This window comes from Strix aluco, chromosome 10 (genome assembly GCF_031877795.1).
Source record: "Strix aluco isolate bStrAlu1 chromosome 10, bStrAlu1.hap1, whole genome shotgun sequence".
Classification (NCBI taxonomy): Eukaryota; Metazoa; Chordata; class Aves; order Strigiformes; family Strigidae; genus Strix; species Strix aluco.
Window position 1 is genome coordinate 25,807,801 of NC_133940.1, and position 25,752 is coordinate 25,833,552.

Consider the following 25,752-nt stretch of genomic DNA (forward strand, 5'->3'; position numbering starts at 1 on the left):
CACCAACCATTTATTTCAGTGCCATAACTGCATCTAATAAATAAAATACTTTTTTTTAATCCAAACTGAAGATTCACTGCTATCTGATGACTTGGATTTTCCATTTACATAGTACAGGGGCAGGGTTTGGGCTGTAATTATTCAAGGCAGTTTCAAAGAAAGAAGAGCTGTTCGTTAGTTGCATAGAAAATGAGTATCAATCGCTAGCAATAGGACAATGCAAATATTTCTTCTACAGACAGAATCACTGAGTTTAAATTCAGAGAGGCTCATTAGAGATTATCCTCCTAAATATAAGATACCTACAAGTTTCATGCAAATGCCCTTCTGGTTAGATAATGTTTTTCTATTAAAGTTCAATCTCTCACTAACACAGAAATGTTATTTAACATACAGTATATACCCAGATACATTTGGTATTTATAAAAAACGAAATTAAAATCTTACCCATGCTAGCTATTCTAGTGTTTTCTAAAAGACTTTTCTCCCTGGATCTAGGATTTTACAGAGGAAGGGAATAAAGTTGGATTCAACTTCTAAAAAAATACCTACTTTGTCAAAATCAAGAAAAAAAACCCCAGGCATTTCAAATGAGGAAGAGTATTTCTCAAGGATGACATGTCAAAATCCCCTTTACATCAAATTCTTAAACATGGTTAATCAGAAAACAGATCCATAGGAACCACAGGAACTTGCACAACACGTCTTCCTACTACCTTTCCAGTTTCCACCCTAAATATGAGAAAATAAATCACAATTTGACTAACATTATATGCCTTGCAGATAAAGGGGAAAATACAGCCTCTCACGTTCCATGACATTAGTAACTGAATATACAGCTCATATAGGTATGCTGGAAGTTCCCCTAGTCCCAAAGTTTCACTTGTCTCTGTCTTCAGAGGAGCCTGAGCATCTTACTAAAAGAAGAATCTATTCTCATTTTTATATTGTACAAATGCAGAACAGACACAAAACCTTCCAATTTTCTAGGTTTCAAATATCAATGCATGTCTAATCTTAAAGGCAAGCTCAACATTTATGTCTTGTCTTGGTGATAAAGTTCATGAATATATAATGAGAGTGGAACAACTCTGCTACTGATTAAATGTCAAAAAAGGTTTTATTGTCAAATATACTGTAAATACAGAAGATATACAACAAAGAGCATTAATTGCAGATGGCTCTGTACAGCTTAAAAAATGCACATGATCTAAACAGGAAATGCTGATTTTCAGTTTCAACTATCAATTTTAATTTACCTTCAGAATGTACCTCCAGTCAACCTGTAAATACAGAATAAAGTATAAAATGGCCAAACTCAACTGAATGAAACACTTCACATTAAAGGGCAGATGTTAGCATGTTAGAGTCTATATCATAAGCATACACTGCAGAATTAACCAATCTATCCAAAACTCTGAATCTTTATTAGAATCTATCTAAACCTCTGTGAACGTTTAAAAGTGATATAATGTGAAAATTTGGTCAGGACAGGTGAAAGGCTGGAATAACCATCCTCCCAGATTCAGAATGGTGTTTGACTGCCTGCATAGCTCTTCTGCAAAAGAAAAAAATATTAACAAAAAAAAAAAAATCTAGCGGTGATAGTTAACTGCAGATGAACACAGGTCAGCAGTATCCTCCTTCCAGGAAATGGCAGGAGAATAAGACTTTCACCCGTTTATACAAGATAGCTGTACATACGACCGGAGGAAATTCTTTCTCCCTATCCTGTCTACATTGCTGCACTGAGCACCGGCACGGCCTTGACCGAAGCGCTGGGCTGGGCTGGGAACTGGCAGGATATGAATCACCTGGAGAGAGGCCAGAGGAGTGCAGTGAGGACTGACCAGGGACCTCGAGAATCATCAGTATGAGGCATGTTCAGAAGAGCAGGTTAGTTTAATGTAGGGAAGACAGATAGGAGACTCACTAATAGTCTTCTCTAGATAAAAGACATGTTCAGTGATAAAAGGGAGTAAATAGTTCTCCATACCCACAGCGTAGAGACCAAGAAACAGCAAGGGAAGACTGTAATAAGGAAGACTTTGGTTAAACATTAGGGAAACTGGTCATGATTAGTAAGCCTATAAAATCTCTAAAATTAAGCTGGACAACTATCAGTCAGACATGACGCTGGCAGAGTTCTTGCTTCACTGAGAGTGTAGACAAGAAAAGAAGCCTGAAAGTGCTGTCTTCCTATCATCCCAAACACTACAAACTGCCAGAGACCAGACCCAGAGGCAGTGCCAAACTGCAGGGCAATGGCCCGGGCTGAACTCACCCTGCCACCGCTAAACTGCGTCTACTACCTGACCTAGATCTGTTCCCTGCAACATAATACAGCACGTTGCAGGGTACAGCCCTGAGTGTTTACCCACAACAGAGGATCATTATCTACATTATGGTCTCTTCTTCAGCAACAAGAATGGTTCAGGTAAAGCCTTACCTACTCTTCTCTTCAAGAAAACATCACAGTTTGAGAAGATACTGCTATGCTAATAGCATGAGATGCATGCTTTCTGTGCCTCCCAACATGAAACATCTATCTGCAAAAACTAACACATGAACTGGCCATCCTAAAATACCTATTAGTTACTTACCTGATAAAATAATATTGGTTATGTTTCCAAGATAATAAACACATTAAGATGGCATTTGAAACATGTACTAAAAATCCATGCATTTTCCCTTTAGATTATGGACAAATTAGTAACTTCAATTATATGGTGCCAACAAGATTTTCTTCTCCATGACTAAATGGACCAGGTTTTAATATTCTTCAGTGATCTTATTAATTTAAATTACGCTTCTAAGAAATTAAGAGTAAGAATTTCATTTGAGGAGAAGATGTTGCAGGCATGGAAATTAAAGATTTCTAACACACTCTGGTGATAAAGGTACATTTACTCTTGGTCCGAAACAACATTGCTTGTTTTTCATAATTGTAACTAGAATGATCTGATAAATTGCTGCTCTTGTATACAGTTAGGGGTTGGTTTTCTTAAAAGGAGCTAAAAACACAGACTACCCACCTGTATCTATTTTTAATTTGGTAATGACTGTACTTGCTAAAATTCTACCAAAATGTCACTCACAGCTTTGGATTCCAGCTTTTTTTAAACAGAATATGGAGCAGAAAGCATAACCTATTATGCAAAACTGTCAGATGCTTACTTTTAAAATCACAGAAATAAATGCATAATCCCGATTTTCTTGTGGATCAAAACTTTATTAAAGGAAAACAAAACTTGAATATAACTATTCAAGATAGTCAAGGTATTCTATAAAAAGTAGTAAGGTTCTGATTTGTGTATGTCCTGTTTACCCATATAGTCCCTACTCCAGAACTAAGGGATGCCTCTTACTTTGTGGGTGCAAGTAAAGGCAGAATTACTTGAGACCACTGTGACTTCTGTCTCATCAAATTCACAAATCAGCTAGACATTTAAACAGCGCCAACTGTTGCAAGTAAAACTGCTATCGAATCTCAGCTGCAAAAATGTCAGTTCAGGGCACTCTGCAAAAATCTAGTACTGAATCCTTAACTAAAACCCCACATTATTAAAAGGGGCTTTTTTGGATTAATGCTACTCTTTTGAGTGAGAAAATATTCCAAATGATCACACCACAAATATTTCTTACATCAAACATAAATTAACTGTACGTTAGGGGACTTTTTTTAAAAATCTGATTAAAATTGTAATTCATGAGACTCCTGCTGTTGGCAGCTGTATCACTATCAATGACATCCTTTGGGGGACTCTCAGCATGTGGCCTGCATCAAAGGTAATATGCCAGTTTTCATCCTAACTTATATATGCCTTAACCAGAATGTTCCAGACTTTATAATGTAATTAAAATATTAAAATACTTTTTATTGTTAAAATATCATTAATGTGAGATTGAAGTTGACTCCCTAGTATTAACAAAAGCAACTATTACTAATACTGCTTTTCCTAACATACTGGAATTATTTACGTACTGGATTCCTTACATACCTAACTATTGAAATGGGAAATTAAAACACATTGATTAAGCATGCTAATACACCGTAGTGTTCAAACAAATACGTTACTTTGTGCAAAATGATAGGCAGATAAGATTTTGTTGAAACAGAGTACATACAAGGACCTCAAAAGGAAAAAAAAAATGTATTTGACATATGGTACTTCACTATTCTTGTTCTTTGGTAGCACTGTGGAAAATCTGCAAATCGCTAAGTGTACTTTTAGCATTTTTGGCATCCCTAATTGCCAGAGTTCATCTGATCACCAGTTGATGTTTCCTGCTCTCAGGACTGATTTTGCTTTTATCCAGTAGTGGTTTAACATAAAATACAAAACGTGTTTCAGAAAGGTAGATCTGGACCACGCTCTTCTTTTTCTTTCCCCTTTCCGCTAAGTATCAAGACCAGAGAGGCAGAGACACCTGGAGATCCCTTCTCACCCTACGCTGGCCTCAGAGAGCAGCTCTGCTTCCCAAAGGGCAGGAGAGTACTCTTCACACCATGTCCTTCAGCAGTACAGAAGCCTACTAAAATGTCTAAACTGCAATAATTTTCCTTTTAAAGTGCAGTGTATCTCATCTGTATTGGTCTTAATAAAAATTTATACTGAAAGTCCTAAATTTGGCATATTTCTGATAAGTATCGCTCCCTACAGCGCTATGGCAGCTCCTGTGCCTTGCAGAGAAACATGAGACCTTGTCTTTCCTTCCGCAGGTTGATACTGACCACAAATATCTGCTGCTACTAACAAATGTTAAAATTAAAGCCAAGGAAATATGTAGCCTTGGCTCTACAGTGGCCAAAATGATTTATGACATCAAGATCTAGTGAAGACGACTAATACTCTAAAGGGACTGTGTGAGCTCAGCCTGCACTCACATGTTCTGTGCCCACTCCTAATTACTTCATTTAGGACTGTAAAAGTGTTTTAACAGACAAAATTAATTATTTTGAATAATCCTTCTGAAATATGATATGCATTTTAATTGTATGCACCCTGTCATTAATTAAAGTTCCCTACCTTTTGGTGCATTAATTCAAAGATCATATCAGTGACAAAGCAACAATTATAAGAAGACTGTTTACTAAAATTAAAAATAAAGTTAAAAGGTTAATGTACTCTTGTGATACATTTCAAGTAATGCTAAAATGTTTTCATTTGAGTTTTTACTAGATATTCTTTTTCTACTCTTTAAAATCAATCTCTTTGTTCCAGGAACACATTTCCTGTCAATAAAATGAAAAATGATATAGATTTAGGAGGATAGTGGTCTCAGCGTAGCATCTCTCATATTATTATTCCAGTATCATCTGTTACAAAGTAAGACCAATTCCCACATCTAATTACAAACAGGATTTCAGAGTCATTAAACAAAATACATTTCCATTAGTGCTGCTGTAAGAAGATAGGGGAAAAAATGAAGATTAGTTCATGCTGCACCTCTGTTTTTCAAGCTTTGAAGATTTAGACCTCTGCACTCTGAGACTATAAATTTGTAAAGGATCTGAAAGGTGACAGACATGTGAAAGCTCTCAATTCTAAGCAGTTTAGCCATACCATTTGCATTTTGTCATTAGTTTATCTTTTGCTGCACTTAGTTCTGATAGTAGATATGGCAAGAATCTAGAGAGGTTGTTTATGATTACGCTGTGTGCACCCGGAGGTATTTTAATTGGCGTTAGAAGGGGGTTTTTTTAATAGATATGAATCTTGATTTTCTAGATTAAATTTATTCCAAAAAAAGTTAGAGAGCATTGTAAGGAATTCTGTCTTATGAAAAAAATGTACTTTATGCTCTACAAAAAAGGAACAGCAGTTCTTTGACTTCAAATAAGATAACAGCCAAAATATACTGAGGAAGCAGATTGTGGCATGTTTAACTGTTGAAATATAAATTTACAAGAATATATATTCTTCATTCATAAACATTTAGCAGCATCTAATTGTCATGAATCCATTTAAAATATACCCTAAAAACATTCACACAAACCAGAGCTTAGACATTTAGTAAGAACTTTTCTAAAAAGAAGTCTCTATAATACCTACATTTGCCTGACCTTTAAAATAGTTTACATTAGCATATGATGTTATACAAACATCAATTAATTTCATCATATATAAGCATCAAAAACCTGAAACAGAAATTTCTCTCAGAGATGCCTCAGAGTTACTGAGAAAAGCACAGAGAATTTAATTTTCAGAAGTTGTCCAAAGATGTATTTCCTTTATTAGTTTTAAAACTACAGCCAGAGCTACTTCATATTTGTGAGTTGGGTGTCAGTCAATCCAAGTATGTAAATATTAGCTGATGAGTCAATATTTATGTGTGAATCATAGACATTATAAAGTATTTATGCTTATATTTAAATGAATAAAAATACTTTTTTTAAAAGACAGTTAAAGTACTCACATGTATTCAATAGGTAACTGCTTAAGAATCTGTCTAAAATGGGACCTTAACATAGTTTGCAGATAAGAAACAAATTCACTTCTGCACTCCACTGAAACTGTAGTTCACTAAAGCATGCTAAAACCCTTGGTATTGAATCCTGCCCAGTGGTGAGGCAACACAGCATAATCTATCCACTGACATTCACTCTCCAAAGAAATAGATATATGTGCATCTTGCTTCCCAGCTTCACACACAGAGACTGGGTTCTTAGGATAATTGAGAGGGCCCATGAAAGCCATCACCATTAGGAAGAAACAGAAGGGAATAGAGCAGAATACAAGCAAGGTACAACTGAACTGAAAAAAGAACTTATCACTTCCCAGCTAATGTTTGAGGAGCTGTATCTTAAAAAAGAAAACAACACATCAACCTTTTCCTCCCGAATTATCAGTCGCTGGCTCCAGGAAGGCCTCACTTAAATTATCTGCAGGGAATTCATTGCTCTGTAACATACAACAACCACAGACATTTTCTGACAAGCAGCAATGGATAAAGCTTTTTAAAGCCTCAGTGTTACATGAATGTTTTAGCTCCCCCACTCCATTTTCACCAAAAAGAAAGCTTACTATTTCTTGGACATCACTTGCAACTGGGTTCAAGAAACTTCCAAGAAACCACACCTCCAAACCTATGTATGGAAGTGCATCCTGAAAGCCTCTGAATTTTATCACTACGTGAATCTTCTTCAGGTGTTATGGCCTTGGGATAAGCACTCTTACGCAGAGCATGTCCTCACAGCTGGTCACCTATGGGGCCATACATGCCTTCATCATTACCTAGAGGAGCCTCATTCGCACACCAGACTTCAGCACGCCGCTCTCTCGCCTCTGCGCTGTCATTCCTGAAGAACCAATGTCTTGTCCAGGGGCTCAGTAGTTTGGTTTTGTTTTTTTTTTTTTTTCAGATGCACGCTGTAACATGGCCCAGTCCTATGCAGCGTCCAATCTCCCCCAGAGAACCCCCATCCCAGACTGACGGGCTGAACAGGAGCCGTGAAGTGCTCTGAACTCATTCCTGATCTCCAGGAGATCTTTTAAGTGGTGTCTCTGCATAACTCTGACCATCACTGCCTATCTCCCAGCCTGTTCCCATCAGCTGTGTAACATGTGTTGTACCACATCACAGTACAACATCAGGAGCATGCTGAGGAAAAAACGCGTATCAAAACCGTCATCTTTTCCATCTATCCCACCTATCCCAGTGCTCAATCCATTTGTGTTCGATGGCTGCGAACTAGCAGCAAACTGCACTTCACAACTTGGTGAACAGGAAGGTCCACATAGCCACCGCATGCTACTCTCAACTTCCAGCATGAAAAGCAAGTATCCTCACACTCACCACGACCAGCGCAGGTACACGTCTGAAGAAACAGCACAGATGTCTCAATTTTTAGGAAGAAATGTTTTAATAGATCTGTTAGAGCCAGAGTCCAACAAGACTAGTTTTTGGATGGACAGCACAGAAAATAAAACATACTAAATTCTCTCTTACTTCAAGACTGTATATAGTCCTCCTGGCAAAAGAACAATTAAAGAAAATTAAATGTATGCTTCACTAGCTCTTCAATTGATTCTAAAAATATTAATAGTAGTTTTGACTGGTTATATTTTTATAATGGCATGAATGTTTTGTGTACGTTAAATAAAATTATCATCTTTGAAACAATAACTCTCTGCTCATGTAACAAAAATACTTGCTTTAACAACAGGAAAAATGACTTCATGAAGTCTGCACGGCACTCAAGGATTAAAAAAATCTGTTCTCTGGTCTTGTCATTTTTACTCTTACAATAAAATAACAGCCTCGGCATCCTGCTTTTTAGAATAAAAGACCTACCTCTTTTGACTTTTCAAGCACTTGAAAATTTTAAAAGAGAAAAACTAAAAAATGCTGACCGTGTAATAGCTGGGTATTCATGGTGGGTGGAGAACATGAAAGGTTACAATATGGATCTGTGCCTACGCGTTTCTTTTCAACTTGAGCAGCATCCTCCTGCTTCTGCTAACTCGGCAATCATACAGCTGACAGATTTCTGGGTTTTCTAAATAATGCATGGGATTTTCTTTTAACATGTCAGTGCAAAAGTATCAATTCTGCCCCTGTGTCGTTTGTGATGCTGATTTTCCTTGACAGCATTCCATTAAACCAATGAGTTTTTTCCCTCCTGATGGTTCCTTAAATATTCCTCTGAGTGATGTATTTGTGGTTTTTTAAACAGATTGTGAAGGATGTTTGCATTTATGAGAAAACTGCATGGCAGGTACTGAAGGGAAAAAAGGATAAAAAGATAACACTCTTTTTTTTTTTTTCTTCTATATAGAGCTTTTCCTCTGATCCTCATATGCTAAAAGCTAGGGTGTTTTTCCTTTCTTTTCTGCCTAACTTAGCTCCTTGTCTGGAAATTCAGCAACAAGACTCTACATACAGAATAACATTTTGACTTCCTAAGGAAATACCACTGAAACACTTAGTACTGTTTGATATCTCTCTTGGGAAAGCAAAACACATTTATTAAATCATGCATGCTAACTCCAAAAGCCAACAGAAGGAAACAACTGCTTTAGTCTTTGCACTGAGGTTTTGTACAAACGGGTACTGTCACGGATTGCTATGCACTGATCCTTCTTTGCTTATGCAGCTTAAAGGATGTTCAAGTAATATCACCAATACTGTATTTTGCAATCTATCCTTCAGGTTCCAGTTCTATCACATACTTGCACAAATTACCTGCTGCCATGTTATTAAAAAAAAAAAAAAAGCTCTGATTTCAAATAACTTTCAAATTTCCCTAGGCAATTATATGCTAATTTCCAGAATACACTTCACCTAATTTTAGTATTGCATGATGATGAAACAGATGATCTTTAGAAACACTTTTGTGCAACCAGAGAGGTTTTGGTTTGTTTATCTTATTTCTATAGAACAACAAAATCGATTACGTGGCTGGGCTTTGAGAGATCTGCACATGCATCCAGCATACCTGGCTTCAGCTGCCAGCTTCACACTCTTGATCTTACTCATTTTCCAAAGTGGAATATGAAAGGCCGTATCACTCCTGGCACGTATTATCAGTCATGCCTCACAGCATGACTTGCCTTAGCTATGGCAACCCTCTGAACTCCTGGCAATCCTCAGATGTGTGCACTGACTGCTGTCAACAAACCGTCTCATCTCCAAGGACTCACATGGAGTAGCCAAGAAGGAGGAATAGGATTATGAAAGACTTATGGCCACCAGGAATTTGAGATTCCAGAGAGATGAATTTCTCCCACTTCCAGACACCTATGTCCCCAACTACACGGTTCTCTAAATTCAACCTTTTTTTCCCAGATCCTACAAGAAGATGGAGACAGACACCAAGCCACAGGAACAGCTAGCAGAGATCGGCTGGACTGTGGGGCCAGAGAACCTATAGTGCCAGATTAAATATGAGATTTTCAACTGCCTAAGAAGTTTGCTTCAACACTTCATATGATGAGTAGGAAGGTGCAAAAAATCTCTTTTTCTTCTGCAGAGAGTGGAAGGAGGACATTAATGTTCAAATGTGTAACGACATTCTTCACAGCAATGTGAACTAATGCATTACTTCAATTAAAAAATTCATGTAATACTTGGGTTTTGGTACATTTTTTTTCACAGTTTCAGTATTGTCTCTTACAGCATTTTTTTTTAATAAGTTATTTAGAATATTCCAGTACTAAACTCCACCATTACTGAGATTACTGTAATATCACAAAAAGGAGGTAGATAGGACCTGACGGCAAAAGCATACCAGCTGGACTAGAAGCGGGAAAAGAAGTGGCACATTTACTCCCCACTTCCTTAGACACAGTTATAAGATTCAATTCCACACCTCTAATTTCCTAGAGGACAATATAATATCTGAGGAATTATAGTCAGTGATCCCTAGAGTTAAGAGTTCAGATTTTAAGTTGGTAGCATGAATTTTGGATTCAGATAGAGAAATTCTTGAAAAATTTCCATCGTCATAGGTGCACACACACAAAGATACTACAGAAGTGACATTCTAGGCATTACTAAAGAAGCAAATCCAGAATTATTTCATACTAACTTCAACAGATACAGATGGGGATTGAAATGAATATGACAAGACAACCTCAACACTTTTTTACTATACTAATGGCCGCTACATAATGACACACTTCCAAAAAATCTGGCAATAAAGTTCAGGACTTAACACTGATCAATTACATTTTTAATTCAAAACAAACAGCAGAAGAGACTATTCCACTCATCTGTCAGACTATGGAATGAGGAGGAAGGGACACATCCTAATGTGAAATATTTAGTGGCGTTGTATCTTATGTTCACCAAAGGAAGTTAATGTGTAACACTGAGGTAAAAATACAACAATCTCTCTAGTTGTTTTTTTAAGTAAAACTGCAACCCTTCAAGTCTTTGTTACAGTAAAAAGAAAAAAACCATAAAATCAAAGGAAGCAAAAGGTCCTCTGCTCTGTATAACTATATTTCTGATTTGACAGCTACAATTATAATCATTCAGACATCTATTTCCCACAAACTCTCCACAGCCATAACCTTTAGTGATTAATTATAAAGTTCCAGGAGCAATAGTACACAGACTAATTTCCTAAAACAATAAAAGACAGAATTTCTCATTTGGAGCTAAATGAAACACGAACAGGTTGTTACTCATGCTGAAATCTAGATGCAGAGTCATGTTGCAGCCATTACAGAAGCTATTAAACACAACCTCAAATCAAAGAAACCGTAGGTCTCTCTCCTAAAGTAAAATGTTTTTCTCACTTATGAGGCTTCTGACTCCTTTGCTCTGTTCCTTTTTACCTCTTCTTAGTAAAAAAAATTTCAAAATTCAATTTTCTTTCTCATTTCACATCCCCATTTTGTTTTTAATAGTCATTTAAACTGTAAGAGTCTAGAGCAAAACAAACAGTTGGTAAAGCTTTCATGCACACAGAATTATCATGGTGTTCTCTTCACAGTGAATCAAAGTTACAAAATGTATATCAACTTCTAAACAAAATGCCCACTCTCTTCATGCCCCACCTCAGTCTCCAATGAGTTTTCTGTAGGGAGCATTTGGTAATTCCTCAGTGATTTCGTATAGGGAAATGTACAGTCAAGTTTTACATTCCTTTCATTTTGGTTTTCCTTTTTGACACGCCCTGCTGTACCTGCTCAATGTAAATCGTTAAAAAATGATCCTCCAATAAAGAGAGAAGCCATGCATTACAAAAATAATCCTAATGCTGCCATTGCAGATACTGAAGAGGGGAAATTGTGATTTTTAATATAATTAGTAGTAGTTCTTTTTGTTAAGGACTTATTTCTGTCTGCAAGAAACATTGGCACTTGACCCAGTAAATTTGCTCTTGGCAATTTTACTGAATTAGGCAATGAAAAGAGGAAAGAATTGAGAAGACATCTTTACATAACTGACACCATACCTTTATCCTTGGGCCCCACTGTAACTTCAGCTAAAGTCAGTGGGAATTTTTCCAAATATTTAAATTGGTATTGAGTCAGTTGTAGAACTCATTGAATTGCTAAACCACATTTAATATGCATACTCTTGACGTATTGTCGAAAGGCTGATATGATAGTCCCCCATAAAACTTGTCAGCGAGGTACCTAAAATAATAATATTAATTACTGTACTGTAGTTTCTCCCCATATGAAGCATACCAGTTTTGCCGTATCAGGTAACACATGAAACCATGAACATTCAAATTAGGAAGCTTCTGTAAAGCAGCTTTTAAAACCCCTAATACTAACCCTACATCTTTTATGTATGAAGCTTCCTTGCTTTTCTGTAGGAATTCTATCTTCAGTCATGTTTCTTAGCATTCAGTGAAACTTCATAATTAATTTTGAACTATATACAGACTGTAAGAGTTACACAAACTAAATACGCTTTTTCAGTGCTTTTCCTCTGAATTCAATACGCACTAATTGATTAGGGTCTGAGAGGTGAATAAGAAATACATATCCTACACAATAGAAAGCTGGGAAAGGGTTTAATGCATGAATTAGAAGCCAGATTTCTTCAATACAGATGAGTACACAAAATTAGCAAAAGGCAATACCACTTTTGGAAAGACTGCTTTGTGCATAATTTGTCATGAATTCAAAGTTATTCCTTTAGAAAATGAGTCTAAGACCTCCCAGCTGCTGCTTTATTGGTCTAATAAATTACCATTTTGATGGTACAATGCATATACACTACACCCCATCCAAGCAAGCAAACTGTTAGAGCAGCTTCGTCTTTAGAGATGCATGTGTGACTTCAGAGACGTGTGAATGCCGATGGGAGATCTGAATGCAATGAGGGATTAGACAATGCCTCTGTTCTTGAATTGATAATGGAAACAAAGGATGCATAGGTTTCCAAAGTGGTAAGAGTGCACGGTACGATTGTTTGTGTCAAAAAAAGTGAATTCAAGTGAAACTGCTCTTATTGTAATAGGTATCTAGAAGCTTTCTGAGACAAATCTTATTCTAGGTTCTCTACATTATCCAAGTAAAAATCTCTTCTATTCATCTGAAAAAGACCTTAGAATAATCAAAGAAGATATCCTCTTCAAAGGATCCATTTCCAACTTAAACTTTGAACCCTACTCTTGTGGAGTTGGGACTCGGGGAGCTTCGTTCAAGTTTACACCAATGCTTATAGTAGTACAGACTGAACATGTGTTCAGTGTCAGTGTCATCTACCCAAGGTTATTTCAGCCAGGTAGGCCATAACAAACATTTGTCATAACTCTCCTTCATAGCTGTGGTTTGCAAATATCCATTCAAGGGAAGAACAAAATGCAGAAAAGCCAGAAAGTTGGTGATTTAGCATTCCCTACTTTACCTTTCTCCAGTGAACTGTGCAACTCATTATGAGTTCCAACAACCTGACGTTTTGGAAACCTTCCATCATTTACAGGAAAACTCTAGACTCACTCTATTATTGCCAATAGAGAAGCCTTTTGTTAATACAAATATATTTAGGGAACAGTTTAAAATATCTGTGTTCTAACATAATGAAAACAATCTTTTGCCAGTATTTTTCAAAATACTAATGAAGATGTCTGTTAGGAGGAAAACTGGCAAGTACTGGAGGAATAGGTGCAGTAGTTTTGATTTGACGCTGGCAGAGCAAAGCTTACAAAATAAAAGAGCAGAAGAATTTGAGACAGATTTTTGGTTTTGTTTCCCATGCACAAAACCAGGTTCTCCCTTGCAGCTCACACGCACCGCATTACTTACCTGCATTAGAATTGAGCTCCTCATTTTCTGATTCTGTTCCATTTTGACTTCCGCTTCCATGAAGGCTATTCATTGCCATAAGTTTCATTTTCTGTAACTTCATAGCCTCTGCCATGGCAGCTGCTGTCAGACCTGGAAAAATATAAATAAATAAAAATAATATCATACCGTACCATACAGTACTGAGAAACATGAAGAACAAAATTCCTTTCAGTGAGAATAAGTCACATAAATTCAATACACATTCTTAGTCCAGTTATGTAATGTTATTCTGAACACTATCTTTATTTTAAAGTTATTTCAGTACACCATTCTAAGGAGTTTTTTTTTAATTCATTCATGTTCTTTTTCTTCTTTTTAACATGTATAGCATAAAGAATATTTATTTAATAGTATACTTTTAAATATAATTTCCCATCACTTTGATTATTTTGTCACTTTGAACACTTTCTGGTTGACTTATTTAGCTGCTACATAATTTCCAAGTACACTAGTAAGATACAGTATTCCTTAATTTCAACAGTTCAAAGCCAATTAACACAGAACAATCAATGTTGTACATACTATTATATTATATATCCAAATACTATTTTGTGTTTTTCTGAAGTCTGTTAGTTTGGATTAACATGATTACTACTGGAAAATATTAGAAGAGTACAGTATTGGTATTACAAACTTGATCCCACCTTTAAGAAGCCATTAAGACCATCACAAACTCACAGAATTAAGGGGGGCTAGGGGCAGAAGATTTTCAAGTTACTAAAAACCAATTAATTTCCAATAGTAACAGAGAAGAAATAGAGTAGCATCAAGCTACAGGTTACCATCATTACCATAATTATTTTATTATTATTTAGATTCCAAATACTTTTTTATCCTTAAGAGTAAACTTTTAAAATTTTATCCTTTTGACTTGGTCAGTAAGTCAGAGATCAGATTTTCTTCCACAGAGTATGAAATTACTTTTACTCTGGGCAAGATGTGACTGAAAATATCTTATCTGAAGTTCATCTATCTTGCAGGAAAACACAGGGAATAAGGCCATGTAACCAAAAGGTCTCTACAGGTATAACTGTGTATTCATTCAGTTATGGATTAAATGGGTTTACTCCCAGCACAGTATGACTTGCTTTTGCCATTTGCTAAAAAGCAAAGCTAAATATTTCCTATTGGCTGTCTTGTAACTGTGCAATAGTTTCACAAAGTCACTGAATTGCATTTACCAAAAAAACCCATGATTTTTTGTCAGTGGTGCATGCTGTATCAATTCACAAAGATATTGTACATCAAAACAGAATTAAATAATTTGCTGTTTCTGGAAAGTACTGCTTACTGAGAGATTAGATACTGATTAAAGTGAACTAATAATTTTCACATCCTATACTGCCACACATCCATAAATTAAGATACTTTCTTTTAAAAGCTGCTATGAATTTGACATTTAGATTAGCTCTGCTGCTTTTCTAATAGGCTTCGCAAACATTCTCATTATTTTAATATGACTTAAGTAAGCAAGCAATCCATAGACTCCAACTGCATGGGGGAGGGAGAGGTATTATCACATATGGATACAGCAATTTGGTTAACTTCAGCAAAGATATTCCTGATTAATATCAGTAAATTGGAGATGACAGATTATGAGATGGGAGTTACACAAGCCGTCTTTTCAGGCCTCCTCCTTCCATCTTGCCTAAGAGCCTCCCAACATTTGCAAAACCAAGCTGCAGTTACACACTCCTGTACTTCCACAGCACTGATGCCATATCTAACATATATAACCTACACTAATTAGGCACTTGTTTTACTGTTTTGTCATTGATACATGAAATACTATATTGATTTCATTATTAATATACACTAAGTACAAACATATAACCAGAAAATATCCTCAATAATCTCATCTTTTAGGTCACTTCATAGAGAAGATACCTATACCGTAACAGTACTCACTTTTTATTTAAAAATACCTTTTTTTCTAATACCCTTTAAAGTTCTTTTGTAAATGCTACAGGTTTTTTATCAAGCAGATATAAAATCCTGATGTTTAAACTCCTGTTTTTACAAATTCTCTGCCTGACATCACTCACACTTAATCCATCAAAGAATGTATCTTCAAGGATAAAACTGTTCACACACTTTCTGAAGATGAAATAGTCTATAAACTTTTCCACTTTTTTTCTAGCGAAAGGAAGTGGGATTGCTCTCTAAGTGAATTTCACATCATTTTCAGTAAGTTCAAAAAGACAAGCATCAACACAAGTCTTCTGAGGAATTTACTGTTTTCAAGATTTCCAGGCACCTGTGTGATTTGCCTGCCTACCTGCACACCTGCACTTTTCCCCCTCATCCCAACCAATTCTAAGTTTTAAGGTACAGCCATCACTAAAGCATTTTCAGAACTTGTACCCACTCACAGCCTACTCTCTTTTCACTTTATACTTCAAATCCATATGCATTCACATTTATTTTGAAGGTTACAAAGAACATAAGAGTCTGAACATGGAGGTTTTTTATAACATTTTGTCATTTGGATGTACCCAAATATGTACAGATGAACCAATGTTCCAGGAAATATTTTCATCTGGGTCAGTATTTATACAGGTTCTTGATACAGTAAGTCATAAAACTTTACTTAGTATAAATATATACAAGAGTAAAGAAACTATTCATAAGGAGATAAGCAGAAAATGGAAAGTAAATTCAGACCTTTAGTAAAACATTCAGAGAAAAGACAAGACAAAAAATTACCCAGGGCACTGTATAAAAACAACAGACACCCCCCCCCCCTCCACAAAACTACTGAACAGTTGTATCAGAAGCATAACGAAAGCAGAAAGGGCACCGAGGAACAAACAGAAAAGAATAAACACAGTCCCAAAATCATCACGATGCCGCCTGCAGAAATTAAAGGTAATTATTGTCAGGCATTTCTGAGCTCCCTAACCAGACACAGCTGCCATAAGGACAACAGCCAAAAAACAGTGATGTATCAGAAATCTATGCTGTGCCATCTGCCACACCAAAGTCACTCTACTGCAGCATTAAAAGTTTAAAGCACAGTCCTAATGTAGAAAGCTCTACAGCCTGAAGATCCTGAGCAGGCAGGCATAAACTTGAAGCAGATATAGCCTACACTATCTCTAAGCTTGGTATCAGCAAAGTCTTTATACTCTTATTCACTTATTCCCCAGTCTATGTAATTTCTTACTTGAACTGTGATAGCAGTAATAGCCCCAGAATCTGACTGTATGAGGCACTTAAAAACAGTGTACTAATCCTTCTGCATTTCTGAAAGCTAATAAAATTAAGGTTAAAGCAAACGGTTTCAGCAGTAAGGGTGTGCTACTGATTGAAATGATGGAAGAAAACGTACAGCAAATCACCCATTGGCATAATCTTCAATTAAGGCTACTGCCGCGGCTAACATTACTGAAGCTACTATTTAATTTAACTATTAATAAAACTCCTTTCTGTAATTGACTCAGCTGCGGCTAGCTGTGGCAAAGAGGGCTATTCTTCAACTGACTTATCTAAAGATCTACAAAGAACCGAAGAATCATTTTCATCCTCTCAGATGAATCATTATCAGCAGCAGAATCTCACTTAGAGTACCTCACTTTGAAAAATGTACTTGAAAACTGCTGTAACGTATACAGCTATCCCTCTACTTTCACCTAAAAAAAAAAAGATCACTAGGAAATCCGACATGCTGGACTACATACTTCAAAGCTTCTGGTTTTTTTCTCGCCATTTACACTTTAAATTTCTCTTCCTTCAGTTATCTTCTGCCAGCTGTGATCAATCACTAAACACCCAGGAAATAAACTATGTACTGCTTATTATCAAACATTTACAACCTTTACAACAACAACAGAAAAGCATGAGTCTCATCACAGTTGCAATGATTTGTTTTCAAAACTGCTAGAAACCATGTGGCTGGCAGAACTAGTCCTGCTAACAGTAGCCCACAAGCCACCAGTTGGCTGAAAGACAGTGGCTCCTTGAAGAGCTGGTAGGGATCTTCAAGAGGGTCACATCAGCGCTAATGCGGAAATCTCAGAGCCATGTTCTGGGTCAGCTCTCTCTATATGAATCTTGATTACAATTGCATAACAGATTGTGATGGTGTGCGCTCAGGTACACCTGCATCGTGCATATGGCAAAACAACCAACTGCCATTAGTAATCTTCATTCCGTAATTTCGGTTTTGTCAGGACACTGTGTACTCTCCCTTTGACAAGTCTGCATAACTCTGCTGTACAACACACAAATTTAGCCCGGAAATAACCCTTCAAGGACACACAAACCAGCACACTTTATGCTCAGGTTACACTGAAGTAAAATTCTGCAACTGTATTCTGAGCCACAGTTAAAGTATATCTAAGCACCGAAGTTTTCAAATTAAGGTTTTTGATCCAAATTAGGGCCATACTCAGCTTACTCAACATGGCTTGCTGCACTGCTCTGGGGAAGACCCACTGCCTGGGGGGTGCTGGAGATGGAACAGAGGAATGTAGTGTGAGGCTTGGCTGCTTCCGTGAGGGCTGGACCCACTGAATGCATCCTCTGCTCCCAAAGCCAAGGTACCTGTAAGTACTTGAGAGGGTGTGAAGGCCAGAGAGGTTTCTCCGTCCCTTGTCTGCATCCTATTGAAGTTAGTGGTTAATTGTTTACTCAAATATCCCCTACACAGACAAAAAGACTACCAAAGATTATTCCTCTGTGAAGTCTCAGGAATTATTTCAACAAAAAAAGAATTTTCACTGCATGGCCCACAGATCACAAGGTCGTTTGTAGCGTATCCCCCTCAGGGCTGGTCCCCCATTCCGAGGCAGTGCTGAACCCACCCGCTCCCCCGAGCACCAGGAGACAAGGGCACAGTGTCTCTTGCCTCGAGTAAACATCACCATTTACTCCTTAGCAAATACGCTTCTGGAGACATAAGAAACCAAAACTCAATTTCATTCCTGCACAGAGGAACCCAGGGTGTCTTGTGTGCAACTGAATCCTCCATGTTTAACTAATGTCCAGTCATTGAAAATTGGATTTTGATGGTGAATACAAGGACTCTGAGCATTTTAAGGTGACCCTGACTATCTGCTAATCTTGTACTCTAGTTACAGCTCTTTTTTTCAGTTCCCTAATTAGTTAGACTGTGCCCCTCCTTCATATTAGTTTGAAAGCTTTTCTGTCAAAACTGTGAACAAGTAAATTAACTAAAGGAGAACTATGAGTAATCAAATCCTGAGGTTTGCAATTAATTAAATGAAACGGTGAGTCAGTGAACTGAAGAATGGTCTTATATTAAAACAAAACGTTTAATTAAATTAACAGTCAACACATTGCAATTAATAATATTCAAAAGGAAAAATGAAAACCAGTTTAGCCTTGCTATATTATTTCAGTCTAACAGTCAAGCATTGTGCATCAGCTTGTTTGTTATTTGCATTCAAATCTGCTATGGGTCAAGTATGATGTGCTAAAACAGGAATAATGAAACATCTGGTAGTATGAAATGTTAATATGAGATACCATATTGCAAACAGTGAAAACAATTCTGAAACATCCAATAAATTAGGCCTTGGAAGACTGAAAAGGATATGCTTGCTTTCCTATTTTTTCCAATAAGGAAATTAATAAAAATAAATACATATAACGTACTTTATGTTTTCAGAATGCTGGAAAGAATTTGCTAATTAATTTAAATATTCACATTAGAAAGTGGAGGTTTCTCTGTAGCTGAAGTGAATCATCCTCGCTTAGTCATAAAAAAGTAGGTAAAACCCAGCTACTAACACAAAGGAGAGTGAAACCAAATTCTTGAATAAGAACATTAAAATGACCAAAGCGTTAGAGCAGTTTGGAGACAGGTCCAAACACATAAGTTTTATTGCAGATTTTTTTCCATTTCTGTAAACTGACTCAACTAGAAACTATAGGAAAGTTTTAGCTCTAGCGCACGTTCTGTTTTCAACAGCTGTTCAAAGATACCCTGGCTACCATTTCAGATAGGTCATAATAATCCATCCAGGTGAAACATTTGAGAGACTGTAAGGAAAGAAATTAGTGAGTAATTGGCCACTGCAGGTAGAGGATGGGATTTCAGTGTAAGCACCATAGTGCTAAGCTTTATCATGGGCTAACCTGTGTGAGTATTCACCCCAGGCCCTGGGAGGACACTTTGGAGCCCAGACTGAAATCCATGCTACATCCATTTGACATTGCCAAGCTGAAATGTAGTCAATAGCCAAGAAATGTATTACAACAGTTGAATTTCTTTCATCTGTTCTGTTACCTGCAGCCAGTTGGTCTGATATTACAACCATATTTTAAAAATATGTTCCTCTCTCCCATTTTGCAACAGGAAAGCACCCCAAACAACAGCAAAAATTGATCTTTAGAGTAAGAAATTTGGAAGTATTTATACAGTATTTATCCTGCTACAAAGTGAAGGAGAAAATAAAGGCTAAGTCTCTACATGTGTTCAGTTAATGAAAGTTCAGAGACTACTGAAGACCATCCTTAGCAAAACATTTCAAACAAGAGTTAGAATTTTCAAGTAGCCTAAAATTTTTAAATACCACCACCTTAAAATGTCAAGAAAATTACACTAGGGCAAAAGAACCTTATTGAGGGAGAAAAATCCTGAACAAGTATTGTGCATATTTGTCTGGAATTGTGAGAAATTAATCTTCCACAGGGAAGCTCCAGTCAGCTCGCTGCTGCAATGAACTGTCACACAGTCTTTACTTGAGAGACCTTATTCTTTGCCTTTGCACATCCCTGAATATTCCCTACAAAGCCTCCACTTCTGCAGCAGATAGATAGGGACAGACCTACAGATAGGTCTCTTCATCATACAACCTCGCTTCCCGCACAGGTCAATGGATTCTCTATCATCAACCAGGCAGTTATGCTGGGGAAAAAACCCAGTATGTGATAATGTAATTTAAAGACTTTGCCAAATGCTCAAGGGATCAGAATTAGGCTTGCACGAATGTTTCTGAATTTTTGACGGCTTGATTTTGCAATCCTAGTAATTTTTGTTTAACACGGTGTGCTTGCTCACCTTATTTTAATTCTAAATTATAATTTCATGCAAAAGTTCACCTGAGCATAAACAAGATTAAAACCTTTACACATCAAAACATCCCTGCCACTACATAGAGTAATTCACAGAAGTAACAGGTTGTCATTCTCTAATTTCACACATATTTAGACAGTAGCAAAAGTCCTGATACTTACAAATCTGGGTGTTCACTTGAAAATATGGAGAGATTTTGCTTTCCAGATGCTTTCATCCCATGTCTGCCCCTATTATTTAGGCTTCTCGCCTCAGCTATAACCTCTGTGTTTTGTATAGTCTAATCTTACCCTCCCTGATACCCATCTGAAAGACTGGAAACATTTTTAACATGAACATCTTCCATCAAGTCCTTGTACCTGAGATGTATCTTATTCTCGATCCACATGAAGATATGACCAAAGACCTGTCAGGGGGCTCAGTTTGAAGTATATAGAAATTTTAATCCTGAATTTGTACTTAAACCTATGTTAACATGAGCACTCATGTTCAAGCTGATACACAGCAATACTCAGCTACATATTTTACAGATTACCTCATATCCAAAAAGGTAGCCTGTATCTTATGTTAAACAAAATTGCAGCTTATCTTATTGGAAGGAAACAGAAAAATCAGAACTACAAAGAGCACTGAGAGGGTTACATTAATTTTTTTTTCCTTCATTCTTACAGTGTGTCTCATGAGAATTGATTAATTTTGTGACATTTTCTGCTCCTTTTTACAATCTATGCCATGAGAATGATTTGTCAAGACTGTAATGCGTAATACTTTTAGTATGCTGCACTACTGTGACCTTTACCTTCTTCTGTATATTTGATTGACTGACCATCCCATTTTTGATCTACAGGTTTCAGAAGATGGAAGCATACACAAGACACATGCATCAGCCACTGAATTATTGTTGAAAAGATCACAATCACTTTATACAGATAATTTGTATGTTCTTCGGTGCATATCTGATGCAATTTCAGTCATGTCATTGAAAATTTTCAACATAAAATGAACACTCTCACACTATGTGATGTACTTAAAAAGTGTTTTCATACATCAAAAGAGTGGTAAATTCATGCATTAGGACTCAGATTTCAGTAAGGATAAGACAAGTTAAACTAATGCTCATAATCATCCAAATTCTCAAACTATCCGCTTATGCTTTCATAATGCTGTCATGAAGATTACAATTCTTTGAGATAAGGACTTGAAAAATTAAAAACTGAACCAGAAATGTTAAATTACCTCCCTGAGAGCAACATACAAAATAAATTCCATTTATAAGAAAAACATGTTAACTCCAAAGTGCTAAATATCAGAAGCCACAGGAAAGAATACAGTGGTGGTTATCATCAGCCCCAAAAAGAAACCAGACCTTTGACACCGGCCTCACAACCTGCAGAGCAGGCATTCCTTCAGAAATTCTTTCGGTAGGACAAAGAAGGGTACCCGACTGTGCACTATCATCTAGCGACGCAGCCCAGGTGGGCAATCTCAGATTTACTTGAGTCAAATTCAAAACAACCTGGACTGCCCAATGGCCTGGAAAGCTCACACACAGTCAGGGCCTGGATACACTAACAGGCCTTAATGGCCACCTTCTCTTGGGCTTCAGAGCTCACTGCATTTGCTTCCGATTGCAGGACTTAGTTATCCATTTTAGAAGACATTTGGGTTCATGGGAACCTAAAATGATGTTATAAATACATTTAAACCTAATAGCCCTCATATTCACTATGGACATTCTGTAACTTCTCTATAATCACAGAAGTCTGTCATGGTGCATGTGCTGCCATCTGAAATTAGAATTAGCTATTGTTATTTTTTTCTCCACATTTATTCTTTTCCCATTAAATCAGTTTTTGTGGGTTTAAAGCATTTGTCCATAAGGAGGAATGATGGGGAAATTGCTGAAGTTTTTGGAGGTCCTTTCAGTTAAGTACCAAAAAGTCTGAAAGCTTATCTGGAGTCGGCACAAATCTCTCGAGTTTGTAAAATTAATTGGGCTGGAAAGTCTTCTGAGAATAAGGATATCTTTGTGAGTGATTTCAAGCTACTTCCTACTTGTGATTGGAAAATACCACATAAATATTTTTTTTGTATCAGATGGCACAGCTCAGCTATGTCCCAGCTGCCTCAAATCACCATTTAAAAAATGGTATATTTCAAGGATTTTAAGTGAATACTGAGTTCCATAAATTCATTGTGCTACAGTATTTCAGATGAAACCTCAATAAGCTGTCAAGATCTGCACTGCTGTTAGAGACTGGATTGTTAAAATATTACCCCTGCTAGCCACTGTTCACTTCAGCAGGACCAGGTTGACCAACACTACAGGATTTCAAGGATCATACTGCACAGATCCCTTCCCTAACCCCTCCTGGAAGCTGAAGTGTTAGAGGGGAGAAATGTTACTCCAGTCTTTTATCAGATGTTTTCACTGAACTGAAACTGAGCAAATAATAATTTCACATTATTAGTCACCAAGCTACAAACAGCAGCAGTGAGCTCCCTCTTTGCTCAAGATGGCAACTGCACCATAGAAACTTTGCTTGCAAATGAACAGCAGAAATACTGTGAACAATAAACTGTTCTCCATTATGGTTCGCACTGGCTAGAAGGAGGGAAATAAATTTGTATTCATCAAACTCAAACTAGCTTAAGTTGCAAGCGTAGATGAAGCACTCAACCAAGGATACAATTCTGCCTTCCTCCTAGGCATTGCAATCCTCCAGTTCTGCAGCAATCCCTCTGCAATCAATTTAAAATCAGTGGGAATGTTTGCAAAGGTTAGATTCTTCTTACCAAAATTACTGAGGATAGATCATCAGTTGGTCCCTAGCTAGCGACTAGTGCTAGCTCAGATGGTAAAATTTAAGCCAGGCTTCTCCACTTGCACAACTTTGTAGAATCATCCCCTACACATGATATTTCTTCCACAAAAGCAATTTTTCAAGACCTCTGCCAGAACAGAAACTGAATGCTATGATAACACAGCTACCACTGCTCTTAGCAGGCTTAAGGCTGAGAAATGTGTGACCACTTCATAAAACCCACAAAATTATTACGTCTATTTGAAGCACAATAACCTAAGCGATGAAAAGAGGGAGCCCATGCACTCTTCTCCAAATGGCATTTAATTAACACAACCTCAGAAGATGCAAGTTTGAAAGCAGCATCACTTAAGAACATAAATTCTTCTGAGACCTATAATCACTTTCCAATTCTGGCTGTTGAATGAAAGCAAAATATTAGCACTTTAAGATCATTTGAAATACCATAGCTTATTCACAGTGAAAGTATTTTTGGATGGTATTAGGACAGACTAATAAAGCAGTAATGTCTGGCAAGAAAGGAAAACAGTTCAGTGAAAAATCAGGAAATCAGTGACAGGCTCCAAGCGGACCTCCAGCTTTAAGGTAGAACATACCACATTTACAATTACCATCAATTTGACAAAAGATGTAGAACATAGTGTAGAAACATGACTTAAAATTTTCTTGGAATAGCTGATTCATAGTTTTCCTAAACGAATTTGCGATTATTTGCTCAATGTAAAATAAAGTAACACATGGGAGAGCAAGGACTAGACTCCAGGTCTCCACCTCCTCAAATGAAGATTCTACCTGCTCTTCTATATTATGATCTCTTTCTCTATACACTTCTGGCATAACAAAATCTGTTTGTTTGCGGGTTTTTTTTGGGTTTGGGGTTTTTTTTTGGTTTTGTTTTGTTTTGTTGGTTTTTTTTTTTTTAAATTCAGGGAGTAGAATAATGCATCCATCCCAAACAGTCATAATCTGATGCTTCACACAGTCATCAGGAACGTAGCTTTTGCCACGAAGTCCCTTTCACCAGTAATTTGAATTGTAATTGATTATTTTAAGTACGGTTCTGTGGTGAGTTGGCACTAGTGGTGTGTCATGGCATATATATGCCATGTATTTCTTCTTTCTAAGACGAAAATGAGATGTTTTAGATTAGTTTATTTCAGCAGGGTTTGGACAGCAATCCCATCAGCCATACATGGGAAAGGACAAGTTTTCATGCAACTTTCCAGCAAATTTCTGTGAGTCAAGAACAACCATGTCAGGCAGCGAATGCTGCCCAAACACTTCCTTGGGTCAAAGCCGAGGTGCTGCTTTGGGCACCTTCTGCAAATAGGTGATGGGTATGTGAATTTCTAATACCGCAAAGGAAAAACAAGGAGGCAGCCCACAGGATGGAGAAACTAGATGTAACTTCTAGCTATGTTTAGACCACAGGTAAAGAAACACAGAGCGCTGTATTTTCCTCTGGGGTGTAAATTAATGACTATTGATCACACAAGCAGAGAGTGTATGGAACATGATTATAGAGGAGCATGTACCTTAACTACTTTTTTTTAAGCATTTTTTGCTTCTGATTGTTCTGATCTCTCTGGTTTTTAAGTTACTTTCATATAGTTTTGTTGAAGCTTATTCATGCACATTTACTTACACAAATAACAAAGGAGACAAGTAATTTAGTCCCAATAGGTTAATATCTTCTTTGTTTATGAAGTTATGCCAGAATAGCTATTTCCATTTTATGCTATGCAAGGTAAGGAACATTTTTCAAAGTTGAGACACTGACTGGAAGCTTATTTTCTTGTTCCAGGTGGTGAATAAAAATAATACTTAGAAGATGAACTACACCATTTAAAAAATCTTAAAGGATGTGTCTCTATTCATTGGTCAAGCTGAATTAACTTGCAGCCTCCAAGCCAAATGCAGGCTCAAGAAGGAGAGGAATAATTTAGTCACTGAATTGAAACACTCAGTAATCTAAAATTATGCAAATATTCTCTTTGCCCTTGCAAATCTTTACAGATAAACTCTACTGGTCTTTACTCCTGAGTCTGCATCAGTATAGCAGATTCATTTCTTCTAAAACTATGGCAACAAACATTTTTAGCTTAGCTTTTGTGCAACTATTTCA

The 25,752-nt window shown here is 36.9% G+C and overlaps 1 protein-coding gene across 3 annotated transcripts in view; it reads right to left on the minus strand.

Moving 5' to 3' along the window:
• The window catches only part of DACH2 (dachshund family transcription factor 2), a 308,940-nt gene that overhangs the window by 88,125 nt on the left and 195,063 nt on the right, over positions 1–25,752 (minus strand). For all 3 annotated transcript variants that reach the window (XM_074834791.1, XM_074834790.1, XM_074834789.1), the window contains exon 3: positions 13,719–13,850. In XM_074834791.1, coding sequence (XP_074690892.1) covers positions 13,719–13,850 — 132 coding nt within the window. The remainder of the gene's footprint in view (positions 1–13,718; positions 13,851–25,752) is intronic.